The sequence below is a fragment of the Rattus norvegicus genome, chromosome 19, assembly GCF_036323735.1.
Source record: "Rattus norvegicus strain BN/NHsdMcwi chromosome 19, GRCr8, whole genome shotgun sequence".
In the NCBI taxonomy this organism is placed as follows: Eukaryota; Metazoa; Chordata; class Mammalia; order Rodentia; family Muridae; genus Rattus; species Rattus norvegicus.
This window is the reverse complement of record NC_086037.1, coordinates 70,614,591-70,628,027: the sequence shown is the minus strand read 5'-3', so window position 1 is coordinate 70,628,027 and position 13,437 is coordinate 70,614,591. Positions and strand designations below refer to the sequence as shown.

The window sequence follows — 13,437 nt, the reverse complement described above, 5'->3', positions numbered from 1 at the left end:
AATAAGAAAGAGCCTATTTCAGAACAACAACAAATTGTGGGCAGCCAGCAAAGGAAGACACCTAAGGTTGCCCTCTGGCCTCTACATGCAATTACACACACACACACACAAACACACACACACACACACACACACACACACACACACACACACACACACACACACAGAGAGAGAGAGAGAGAGAGAGAGAGAGAGAGAGAGAGAGAGTAAGAGAGAGAGAGAGAGAGTCAACCCAGCCTTCATCTCTTTCTGGTGTGTATTACATACAAATAATAATTAAAATGATGAATTATTCTAGGTCAGCCTCAGCTACAGAATGTGATACTGTCTCAAAAAAGAAAAACCTACAAAAACCAAATTAATAAGAAATATAATCTTTGTAAAGCATGGTACCTCCTTTCCAGAGAGCCTGGGAATTATTCAAGACTTAGCTTTGGAAATACTGAGATGGTCTAAATAAACTTGACATTAAACTTACGGCCATTTTCTTATGGGAGATGACAGGAGAAGGCGGCCATTCACTAGGAAGAGGGGCTTGACCTAACTGTCAGAGGCCTGAGCAGTGCAGCTCTAACCCCACGCTGACTGAGGACAATGAGTGGAGATGCCCTGCACACACTGCTTAGGATTCAGTAACACGGTGGGGTTGTGGGGGGAATGAGGAGGATGTGTGGCCCTGGAGGCCACTGCAAGTCCCCCTCTGCCCTCACCCAGAACCAGCAGCTCTGGCCTCACTGAGCCCACCTGGGCTCTCCCTACCAGGACCAGTTCACCTGCCCCGACGAATATGAAGACCCAGAAATTCTCTATGAGGCCATCCAGTCCTTCGAGAAGAAGGTGGTGATCTGCCACGAGGGAGATCCAGCCTGGAGAGGAGCGGTGCTGTCCAACAAGGAGGAGCTGCTGACTCTGAGGCACGTGGTGGATGAGGGTGCCAACGAGTACAAGGTCATCATGCTCCATAGGGGCTTCCTGAGCTTCAAGGTCATCAAGGTGAGCCACGGGCCCCGTCCACTGCCAGGGAGCAAGGAGACAGAGGATGCAGTTGACGCTACTGGTCCCTAGGTCAGAGGAGCCATGGCCAGCAGAGAGAGGCGGGCTAGGGAAGCAGTCTGAAGGCCTCGGTTCCCAGCTGGAGTTGTCCCCTCCTTAGAGAACCATATTCACAGTTTTGTTTTGTTTTTGTGTTTTTCTTTTAAAACCTCTTATGTCTTAAGTTATGATGTAGGATATGTGTGCCCATTGGACATGCCCACTTGAAAGTCCCAGAACTTTCTGATTCCTGTTCCTTGGTGTCCCTTTTCCTCACGGCCCTTCTATGCATGGGACTAAGAGAAAGATCTGATGTCCTTGTTACTTTCCCTAAGTGTCCCCCATGAGCATGATGTCATTTTCAGAACTGAGACAAAGGCCTTAGACCACGTGCTACACCCCCAGACTCCCTTTCCTTTTTTTTTTTTTGGTTCTTTTTTTTTTTTTTTTTTTTTTCGGAGCTGGGGACCGAACCCAGGGCCTTGCGCTTCCTAGGTAAGCGCTCTACCACTGAGCTAAATCCCCAGCCCCAGACTCCCTTTCCTAAAACCACACCCACTCTCCACGGATTAAACCCCAGACCGAGAGCCAGGGGCCCTGTGCTTCTCCCAACCCCCACCCCTGCTTACAGGTGAACAAGGAGTGCGTCCGGGGACTCTGGGCAGGGCAGCAGCAGGAGCTCATCTTCCTGCGCAACCGCAACCCCGAGCGCGGGAGCATCCAGAACAACAAGCAGGTCCTGCGAAACCTCATCAACTCGTCCTGTGACCAGCCACTGGGCTACCCCATGTATGTCTCCCCATTGACCACGTCCTACCTGGGCACCCACAAGCAGCTGCAGAGTGTCTGGGGCGGACCTATCACACTGAACCGCGTGAGGACATGGTTCCAGACGAGGTGGCTGAGGTAGGACTTCCCAGAGGCCTCTGCCCGGGCACCGGGGAGGAGAGTGTGGAGCTGAGCTCCAGACTCAGCGACATGATGGTGGTAGTCACTGTTGTCTTATGTGAGTGAACCTGCTGTGCCCAAGTGACCCCTAACAGGTCACCCACTCCAGGTGGATCAACGGGGAATGTCATACACACAGAGTCACTTTCCTACCCTCAGGCCCAAGTCATGTCTGCCCTCAGCCTGGTCTGAGGGAGTGTGGGTACTTTTATGTCTTATTTTTATCTTGTTTGTGTGTATGTTCATGTGTATGCCTCTGTGTGTGTGTGTGTGTGTGTGTGTGTGTGTGTGTGTGTGTGTATGTCTTTGTACAATTGAATATGGAGGCCAATAGACAACCTCGGTTATCATTCTTTGGGTATCATTCATCATTGTGTGTGCATGTGAGTGCACATGTGTGTGCATGTGTATGCATGCATGCATGTGTATACATGCATGTATGTGTGTGCATGCATGCATGAGTGTTTGCATGTGTGTCCATGTTTGCATGTTTGATGTGTGCTTGTGTGTGCATGCATGCATGAGTGTAGGCTTACATGCATGCATGAGTGCATGTGTGTTCCTCTGTGTGTGTGTGTGTGTGTGTGTGTATGTGTGTGTATGCATGTTGAGGTACACCCATACATGTAGCACTGAAAAGACAAAACTGTAGAGTCCCTTCTTTCTGGTTTTTTTAAGACAATGTCTCTCATTGGCCCACAACCCACCAATTAGGCTCGACTGGCTTGCCAGTGAGATCCAGGGATCTGCCAGTCCCCACCTACCCAGCATTGAGATTACAAGCGCACACCACCACATACCCACCACTGAGATTACAAGCGCACACCACCACACACAACTTTCTTACAGGGGAGCTTCGCAGGTCATCTCTGGTCCTCAGGCTTATGCTGCACATCAAACACTTGTCTGACTGAGCCATTTCCCAGCTCTCATGGGTGTTTTAAAGTGTCTGGCTGCCAGAGAGAGCCAAACCTGAACCTTCCGGCATGTCCTTCAGTGCTGTCTTCTTCCCAAGGCAATGATGAGCCTCTGACTGCTGGCGCCATCCTGAGCTTTGCTCCAGTGTGCCTGCACTCCTGATGGGTCCAGACTGACGCTTCTTCACCCTGGCCTGCCTATTCGTTTATTACACACTGAACCCCTTCCTCCCTTGCACTCCAGAGGTGCTGTCTACCTGGAAACAGTGCCCGTCCACTCGGTTCACTCATGGCTAGGGTTGGGGACCAGTGATATAGTTGGGTGTCACTTCCAATGGGGATCCGGCCTGCAGAACATCAGAGCTGCACAGCACAGGTCGACCTCTCATCACTTGGTGGCACAATCTCCCGAAGCCACCGTCTCAGCGGATGTCGCTGTGTGGTGTGTGGCTGTATGAGAGATGTGTTGGTGAGACCCTGAAGCTCCCATCCCTCCCACAGGATGAGGAAGGACTGCAGTGTGGGCCAGAGGAGCGGTGGCAACATTGAAGATGGAGAAGGAGCTGTACCACCAGGCGGTAACGCCCCCAGTGGTGAGAGCCGGGACAGCAGCACAGAACAACCCAGGAAAGGAGGCACCCAGCAGTGGGCCTCACCCCGTGGAGAGGCTCCGAGGGCAGGTGAGTAATCTCCAGGGCCTCTTTGCTGCACAGGGCACGCAGGGTCAGTAGCTGTGTCTGTTGGATTTACACAACTGATGCCCTCTGGCTGGATGGATCCAACTTTCATCTACCCATGTGTCCGTTACCTCGGGCAGCCGTTTTTCTGTCTGTCTCCCTGCCCACCAGACTTGCTGCTCACTCTTTGTCTCTCTCAGTACTGTCCCACCATATGTATCCTGGGTGTGACAGGTTGGAGTCCTAGACCTGCGTGGCGTCCTTTTCTGTCTGTAGGCGGTCTTCTGCTCCTCAGATGCTTTGTGACCACGAAAATGCCGAAGTAGAAAGAACCAGGGTAGAAGGGTGCAATCTGAGTGAGCAAAGGAAAGGCCTAGGAGCCAAGTCTAAACCTATTACACTTATTTCTATTAGCCGTGGGACACACTATAGCATATAGACAAGGCTCTGGTGCTGACTGGGTGAGGAGGGGACAAGGAGTTACACAGGACACAACCTAGGGAGGCAACCTTGCTGCTGCCTGGTGCTCTATCTGTGTCTCTGCGCTGCACTTCCTGGTGCTCTATGGTTCTCTGCTGGGCAGCCCCTCAGCATTTTCACTCTTTGCCCTCAGCCTCCCTCTCCCTCGCCCTCTCCTTCCCCTCCCCCTCTCTCTAACTTCTAAAGGTGTGTAAGAAGCACCTATATACCACTATAGCTCTGCACCAGAGGGGTCAGCAGGGCACTGCCCACCTCCTGAGAGTGCCCACAGCAAGGTGGGGATGGGGAGACAAAAATGTGAGATTATGTGAATGTGGGTGGTTGGCTGGCTAGGGGTGGGGTGGGGCCTGAAAAGGTGACCAGATACATGTTTGAGAGAAAATAGGTAACAGGCAGATGGTTGGAAGATGATCATAGATACAGAGGTGTCAAAGGTAATGGGTAGAGGACGGATGGATAGATACATAGATATAGATATAGAGAGATAGACTGCAGATAGAGATAAAGATAGAAGGTATACAGATAGATAGATGATAGATAGATAGTGATAGATGATTGATAGATGATAGATGATAGATGATTGATTGCTAGATAGATAGATAGATAGAGATAGATAGATGATTGATAGATGATAGATGATTGATAGATGATAGATAGATAGATAGATAGATAGATAGATAGATAGATAGATAGATAGAAGATATACAGTTGATAGTTACCTGAAGATAGTTGACATGATAGGTAGGAAGAAAAGTATTACAGATAATAGGTACTCTAAATGGCATTTATCAATAGATGATCAATATCGATTATATAATTAAGGAATTATAGATTAGAAAATGATACATAGAGAGATGATATATATGAGAGAGGTGGTAGCTAACAGGTACACACCTGAGGAAAGGTGAGAACTGGGGACTATATAGAGGAGATGGACAGTAGATAACAGGAAAGTTGGTAGGTGGGTGATTGATGGCACAGCAAGTGAACAGTGGGAGGAGAGGAAAAATCAAAGCTGCCACAGCCAGCTGCTACGAAGCCAACACAGCCCCACCACCCATTAGTGCTGCCTCCCTGAGCCCAGCACAGTGCCATGGTCCCCAGATGCCCAGGGGTCCACACTGCTTCTGTAGTCTTTGATTTGATGGGGCAAACATGTTTCAAGGACACACGGGTGATTTCCAGGAAAACCTGTTAGCGCCTGCACTTTCTTGTCCCTGCTGCTGACACATCTGGCCAGAGCAAGGCTGGAGAGGGTCAGAGTGTATCAGAGGCCCTGGCAGGCCCTTCTTGGTGAAGGGATGAATGCCTTTGCCTTTTCAGGGCCGAGCAGTGCCCTCAGCTGCTGAAGCTGCAGAGTCCGGATGTCCTACTTGGTTCAAGACCCAGGCTATGGCAGTCGTGTCTCTCCCTCTTACCACCAGCTCTGCAGGTGGACAGTGCAGGACGTGGAGGGCCTGTGTTGGCGCAAGATATCAGGAAGGCTAGAGCAGGCAGTGGTTTTTGATTATTGCTTCTTAAGACTATTCTGCTGAGCCCAGCCCACCTCTGAACTTGTAGGTAAAGAAGCACACTGGTGAAGGACCCCAGAGCCTGGGCTCCCAGCCCTTGAATCTCATCAGTCCTGGGCTGAGGCTCTCCCAGCCCTGACCTCACTTGTGGTGGCTCCTTTGTTCTGCATCCCCTGTGGCCTCTGCACCTTGCTGCAGAGGCTTTTGGCACAGTGCTCATCTTGGCACATCATATGAGGGCCGTATTTACCCAGGGTCCTTTACACTCTCCATGACCCTAGGCCTTTAGGGGTGCTCTGACTTCCCTTCCCAGAGGGTGATATGGGGCACAGAGAAGGCAAGTCATTGCTCCCAAGGTACCCAGCTAGTAAACAGCAGAGCTGGGATTCAGAGGAGAAAGGATAGTCCGGGAGCCTCTGCTCCTCTCCAGCGTCTCCTCCCTTCACCTGCTACGGTGTCCCAGCCCTGACAGTGTTGAGCCCCAGGATGCCCACACACTGTACCTCTGGCTACATCCCTGCCTGCCACAGCCCTGTCCTGCCCCCTGGCTGTCAAGGGACCCACTTGACAGTGACCTTCCCTCTGGTGGGTAGAGCTGACAATTCACTCCTCTTGAAGGAGCCCCTCCCCCGCTGTGGGTAGGAATGGGGACAGGAGCATGGTAGATAGCCAAGATCCCTTCCTGTCCTAGCAAGATGGGGGAACTGGGCACTGCAGCTGAGCCCAGCAAGAACGGAGGAGAGGAGATGTGCACCTTCCCCACTCAAAGAAAGAGCTACTGGCTGTGATTCTCTTCCATCGCCTCCAGAAGCACACAAGGTCCTGCTCTTCCCAAAGAAACACAGTCGACTAACTGGGGGGAGAGAGTCCATCGTGGTGGGGAACACGCAGGCTCAGTCTGCAGGTTGGGTTCTGCATTTGGTCATCAGAGTAGCAGACTGTGCTCCGGGGGGAGGCTGCTGGGCAGTAAACTTCAAGGTCTGCCCAGCTCCCCACGACTCACTTCTTCTAGGGAGGGAGGTACCACCACCCAAAGGTTTCAGCCTCCCAAAACAGCATCACCAACCAGATGTCACTCACCAGCCTGGGGAGCCAGTTCTTCAAATCAAAATTGTCAGCTATCATGTAACAGAGAGACATGCAGCCGGGCAAGGGTGAGGAACATGCCTCTGGGCAGGGCGAGGTAGAAGGGAGTCAGTCGCTCAGCGGGAGTGAGTGGACAGTTCTAGCAGGACCTTGTACCACTCCACTGACTGACAGACTTCCCTCCTATGTACCACTCCCCACGATGGGCTCACCTCTAACACGCGACCTCCCCACCACGATGGGCTCAGCTCCCATGACTGCTCCACTCTGACTTTGCTCCTTGCCTTGGTTCCAGTTCTTGGTTCTTTTGTTCCAGTTCTGATCCTTTGTCAGAAGCCCAGAGCACTGATGCCTGGCCAGAATCCTAATAAGCAGGCCAGCCCAGGCCAGCCCAGGCCAGCCCAGGCCACCACACTGAAGCAGCTACTGCTGGCATACTGGGCACTTGGCACTCGTGCCCGCTGCAAGGAGTTCCATGTGTCAACCTCACACAGGTTCTCACAAGCCAGAACCATCCTGTCTCACTAAACAGTAAATGTCACGGGAGAGATGGCCTTGCTGTGAGCCTGGTGAGCTACTTACCACAAGCGGATACAAACCCAACAGTAGTCGGAGTCCCTCACCAGAGAGAAGGGTTGCCACTTTATACCACTAAGGACTCTCGCCACAACCTCCCAGCTAATGACCGAAGACAAAGCAATCGTCATGAACCACGGATCATAACGTACACCGTGTTTCCATTCAGGTCTGGAGGTTTTCCCTAGAAAGGCTCATGATGTGGTGATGCGGCCGTTGGAAAAATAAGTTAATTGTAAAATAATGAGTCTGGGAAGCACAGATGATTTTAACAGCTTCCTTGGTGCTCAGTGTTGTTTGTTTGTAAAATTAAAATTGGAAGGAAAAAAAAAGATCACCGGAAAGCTGAAGGAGCACGCGAGGCGTAAATGGGGAGATGGCTCAGTCCGTGTGATGCTGCCTGAGCCTGGGTCCAAGTTCACAGCCTCAGCATCCATGTAAAAGCCGGGAGCAATAGCAGTCCTTGGTCCTAGCCCTGTGAGGCGGGTGGAGAGAAGGATCCCTGATGCTCGATGGCCAGTCACCCTGGAATGGAGAGCAATAGAGGAGGACACTGGCATCAGCTCTGGCCTCCACACACGGGTACACATGTGAAAGTGCATGCATGTATACCTCACACACAGAGGAGCTGAACTTCAGGACTGCTGAGGGTCCTTTGTCTTGCATGGACTCTGTATAGCTCTCTTTGGAAACTCTGTAGGTATCTCTCCCTTTGCTCTCTGGATCAGCAGAGGGCCCTGCCCAGCGCGGGTGAAGAACACTGACTTGTGGAGGGTTTTAGACAGAGATCAGCTTTAGAAATCACAGATGCTTGGCCTTTCCTTGCTCATAATAGTCACATTTTAGAAGAAGCCATAGCCAATTGGCTTCTTGGCAGGGACCTTCAGGCCCAAGGCCACATTCCCCTGTGCTCAAGACAGACAGGCCCCAGTCCATTCAGCCCAGAGAAGCCAGCACCAGTTCTGGGGACCCCATACATTACCTCAAGTTGAGACTCCCATTCTCACAGCCCAGAGGAATAAAAGCCCTTTGGGAAGGAGCACACCATCACTGTGACCAAAGGCTGAATGGTCAGTCCCCACACTTGCTGGGTCCCTCTGGGTGGACACAGCTTTCTTGAGCACAGGCTGTGCAGATGTCCACAATACCACACAGGTACTGGTATACCTGCCCACCTGAGGCAATAACGCATTGTTGTTAAGATTTAAAAAGGTTTTATTTCTTGATCAGCCATGTTTATGGGATGCACGATGACATTCTGATGTGTGTCCCCCTGAAGAAATGGTCGAACCAGGGTAATTAGCATGTGTGGCCCCTCCTACCGCAGTCATTTCAACATGAGGCGCCTTTAGACTCTTCTATCCAGTTGCTGTGAGACGTTACCACACTGTATTACAGAACCCCAGAGCTCTTACCCCTCTCTTGGTTTGGTATCAGTTTCCTGGACAGGAAGTGGTCATACACAACATCAGAAAGGTTTCACTGGGGGTTGGGGATTTAGCTCAGTGGTAGAGCGCTTGCCTAGGAAGCGCAAGGCCCTGGGTTCGGTCCCCAGCTCCGAAAACAAGAACAAAAAAAAAAAAAAAGAAAGAAAGGTTTCACTGGAGTCTATCAAGATGGCTCGGTGGTTAGGACTTACTGCTTCTACAAAGGACCAGAGTTCAATTCCCATATCAGACATCTCACAGCTGCCCCAGGGCACCAACTCTGGTCTCCGAGGGCACTGCACACAAGTACACATACACACACACACACACACACACACACACACACACACACACACACACTTAGGAAAAATATTTCAATGAACACAGTCGACAAACAATACATTTTAAATAACAGAATAAAGCCTGGTAACGTACCTACCCAGCGTCTGCTGTCCCCTGAAATTAAATTCTACATCTAAAAGCATTCTGATGATTCGCATAGGAAACATTTTCACAAAGTTCATGTCTTGAAGCCGTGGCCCTGGCCGCAAAGCCAGGGTGGGGCAGTTGCGTGAGTTGAGCTCAGTCATGGGAAACGGCACACAGGGTGAGCCCACTGAGCCAAGATGTGGTTCTTGTGGGGATTGGTTCAAGAGGGTGCTACCTTGTCAGATTAACCTGTTAATAATGGAAAGGAGCCAATCCTGCCCCCATATTTATTAAGTACTTACAGGCTTGACCACATGCTCTGCTCTCTCTCACAGGCAGAAGGAAGGGCAGAAGCCAGTCCGTCCAGGCACACTCAGCGATAAGCCAGAGGCGACCTACTCTGAGCTCCTCAGGTCCCATCCTGGAGAGCCACCAGGCCTTCCTTCAGACATCCACATCTGTGCATGAGCTAGCCCAGAGACCCTCAGGCAGCCGGCCCTCCCTGAACACCTCCGCTGGATCTCTGCACTCCCAGCCACCTCCCGTCCTCACCACAGGCCCCTACCTGGGTATCCAACATCAGGCCGAGGCACTCATCCAGTCTAGCCTGGGCTCTTCGACCAGTTCTACTCTCAGCTTCCTCTTTGGCAAAAGGAGCTTCTCCAGTGCACTTGTCATATCTGGACTCTCCGCTGCAGAGGGAGGCAACACCAGTGACACCCAGTCATCCAGTAGCGTCAACATTGTGATGGGTCCCTCCGCTAGGGCTGCTGCTCGGGTAAGGACTGTGCCAGAATGGGAGGCAGGCAAGGAGGGCATCCCAGGGCCCAGGGCTCCCACCCACCAGCCAAATCCCCTTGCCTCCTTCCAGGGCAGGCTGCTCTATAGCAAATAAAAGACCCAACCTTCGGGTCACAAGCCCCATCGGCATCATCAGGGTGGCTCAGTGTACCCCAACATAATTCTTTCCATAAGCCAGAAGCCCAAGAACGGGGGCATGCCTCCCCTCACCCATTCTATGGAAGCACGATTCCCTCCTTCCCAAGGCCAGCATGGCCTGAGGGAGAAGAAAAGACAGGAGTAGGCACTGGAGGAGTTAAATTGTCATGGGCTCCCAACTTTAAAGATGGCCAACCACTTCCAAGTGTGTCATCCCAGAAACAGAGTTTTAAAAGATTCAATAAGATAAGACGCTACTCGCCCAGAAGCCATGCTAACCGGCATTAGCTGACCGGCTGGGATTCACAGGTGACAAACACTAGGAAGTTCTCTCACACACTATGTGAGGAAAGAAAGAACAGAGCAAGGCAAAAGATTACTTAAGGCGAAGCCCAGGCAAGTCTATGTTTCCTGGCCAAAGAGAAGGCACTCGTGACCCTAGGGGCTTCTGTGAGTTTAATTACCTAAATAAAACGTCCCTGAATCTCTCTCTTTCCTTTCTTGTCCCATCTGCTAAAACTATGGGCCTACTCCCAGAGTTCTGGCACTTCTCCTCTTCCATCTCTAGCAAGAACGACAGGTCCTTAGGGCTCTGGGCATCCTGAGTCCCAGGGCTCTTGTGTCACTGCTGAGCTGAATCTGCAGTGGCAGCATCGGTACCAGGACGGGGTGGGTGCAGAGGGGCTCGAAGCGTCTCAGTCAGGCGTACACAGGCCATGCCCTCGAGCCACCTTTGGATTTGGGGCAAGTCTCCTGAGCAAAGCCCCACGTTCAGAGCCCGTGTAGACACGCAGCTTGGTGGCACACCGTCATTTCAGTACTGTCCTCCGACCAGTGTTAAGAGCCCACCCTCAAAGCATGCAGCCACGCTGGCCTCAGTTCCTATGTCTGGTGGTGGGTGACTCAGGAGACCCAGGAAGTGAGCATAGGCTGAACTGTCTGTTCTCTCTGTCTCTGAAGCACTTCTCAGAGCCGTGTGAACCCATCGACAGCCCAGAACAGGGGCAGCTTCAAGATGGACGCCTGGCAGAGGCTGCAGGGGAGAACCCACGGGGGGTGCTGTGCCGGAGAGCAAGCCAGGAAGACATGGGCCTGGATGACACGGCTTCCCAGCAGAGTACCTCCGACGAGCAGTAGTGGAACACGCGTCTGGTGGAGAAATGGCGACTCTTCCCCCTGCGCCAAAGCCACGTGGTTCTTCCTGAGGGCCAGGGAGAACAGTTCTAGAAAACGATAACGTTATCTCAGGTTCTGAAAACACTCGCACACCGTGGGGGTTGAAGAGAAGACATTGTACCTCCTCCCTCAAGCACCGCTTGGAAGTCGGACACGTCTCACAAAAGCCATGTTATATCTTGAAACCTCTAGAGTGTGTGGGGCCCGTGACTAGCTCCTTCCCGCGCTGGTTAAAGTAGACCAGCTGCATGCTACGTTCTTTGGCATTCTACACACTGCTGTCACCGTTTGAGAGCACAGGAGTCACAGCTCCTAGGACAGCAGCGGGAGGTCAGAGGCCCTCGAGCCTGCCTCATTCTTTTATCACCTCTGCACAGATGTAAATGCAAGTCACCAACAACAGCCTGGTGGTGCACTGGTCCAAGATGAGAGTTTAGAGGCAATACGATCCTCTCTCCAGCTCTGGGGCGCCCAGGACCCCTGCGTGCTTCCCAGGAATGCATGCTCCGTCTTCCAAGCTGACCCAGCTCTACTGTACATGAACACATTTGCACACACCTTTGTCTTAGGGATTAAAATGTTTACAGTTACGGCTGTCTACTGTCCTCCCCAAACGCATCTCCCGTACTCTGAGAAAGACTCGTGTGTGTGTGTGTGTGTGTGTGTGTGTGTGTGTGTGTGTGTGTGTGTTTTCATGAGCACATAGAAGCCCGAGGACAACCTCAGACACCATACCTTAGGTACACCTTAGGTGCTACCTGCCTTGGTCTTTGGGGTAGAGCCTCTTGCCATCCTGGAGCAGAGACAGGTCACCTTTCTATATTCTCTAGAAATAAAATGTCTGGGTTCCGTGCAGCTGCACATCTGAGACGCTGGCATGACCCACTGCAGTTCTCAGGTTCACTAAATCAAATTCGGCCTGGCCTCTTCCTGAAACTCCCTTGGGCAGCCTGCCAGTACTCGGGGCTAAATGGCTAGCTCTGAGCTGGGGGCGCACCCCCTACCTGAAATCAGAGAGAAAAACCACGTGTCTGGGAGCACAGCTGGCTGCTGCCTGGCACCCACAAAAGAAGAGCCCAGTTGGTAGGGAAAGAGTTAATTGCAATAGGTACCAGGCCCGCCCACCTAGACAGGCTCACAGCTGCATCCTGCCCATGGAGGGATACAGCTGCTGTGAAGTGGGCGTGCACACTAACTCCACCAAGGAAAGACACTGGAGTCACTCTCGGGCCCCTTGACGCTGTTCAGTAATACTAAGGATATGACCCTAGCTTTCTGTTTCTTGTATAACTTTGGGGGGAGGTGGGGGTGAAGGAAGGGTCCGGTGTAGCCCAGGTGAATCTCAAACTTGCCAGGTAGCCAAGGATGACCTTAATCAGCCTCCACCCCCTGAGTGCATGCAGGTACGCACCACCGCCAGCTTACGTGGTGCTGGGGATGGAACCCAAGGCTTCCTGCGCGGAAGTCTAGCCTCTGCCCACTGAGTTAACCTCAGGTTCAAACTCCCCCCTTTATTGAAAATAGATTTTTTTTCTCACGTATTATATATTGATTACGATTTCCCTCTCTTGTCCTCTCAGTTTCTCCCTACCTCCCATCCCATCCAGATCCATTCTGTCTCTCGTTAGAAAACAAACAGGTTTCTAAGAGATTTTAATTAATATATAATATAAAGACTAACACATCAGAACTGGACAAAACAAAGAGAAGAAAAAGAGCCCAAGAGAAGACACAAGAATCAGAGACACACTTGTTTGCACACTCAGGAATCCCACAAAAGCACTGGAAGCCATAATATATACACACAGAGGACCTGGTGCTATGCGGGCTGTGCTGGCTGTGACTTCATAGGGGCTTTGATCGTGTTGGTTTAGGGGCCCTCGTTCTCTTGGTGCCCTCCATGACCCCCGACTCTCACAGCCTTTCTGCCTCCTCTTCTGCAGGGTTCCTTGAACCCTGAGGGACGGAATTTGCACATCTCTGGTTTTAATTATAAGATGTGAATGTATGACATGTTGCTCAGGTCCTCCCAGGAGGGAGTCCCGCGTCGAAGAGCCTTACCCGCCCTGGTGGAAGTACAGGTCCGGATGACACTTCACACCCTGGTGGCTCAAGTGCTGTCTGAATGTAGCTGACACCAAACAAAAGCATTTCTCTTTTAAAGAATGATATACAGCGGCAGCACCAGGCTGTGCAGTGTCTGACTCTGACAAAACACTTGTCTAAAATTGGTGGCCGT

The 13,437-nt window shown here is 51.6% G+C and overlaps 1 protein-coding gene across 5 annotated transcripts in view; it reads left to right on the top strand.

Moving 5' to 3' along the window:
- Pcnx2 (pecanex 2) overlaps positions 1-11,788 on the top strand; it is a 150,630-nt gene extending 138,842 nt beyond the window's left edge. For 4 of the 5 annotated variants that reach the window (NM_001427189.1, XM_063278079.1, XM_063278080.1 and 1 more), the window contains 5 exons: positions 763-993; positions 1,664-1,938; positions 3,399-3,577; positions 9,419-9,861; positions 10,983-11,788. In NM_001427189.1, the coding sequence (NP_001414118.1) occupies positions 763-993; positions 1,664-1,938; positions 3,399-3,577; positions 9,419-9,861; positions 10,983-11,159 (1,305 nt within the window). In that variant the 3' untranslated portion in view covers positions 11,160-11,788. Of the gene's footprint in view, positions 1-714; positions 994-1,663; positions 1,939-3,398; positions 3,578-9,418; positions 9,862-10,982 lie in introns of those variants that run through there. The other variant, XM_063278081.1, reaches the window with a different exon arrangement.
- Positions 11,789-13,437: the final 1,649 nt, after the last annotated feature.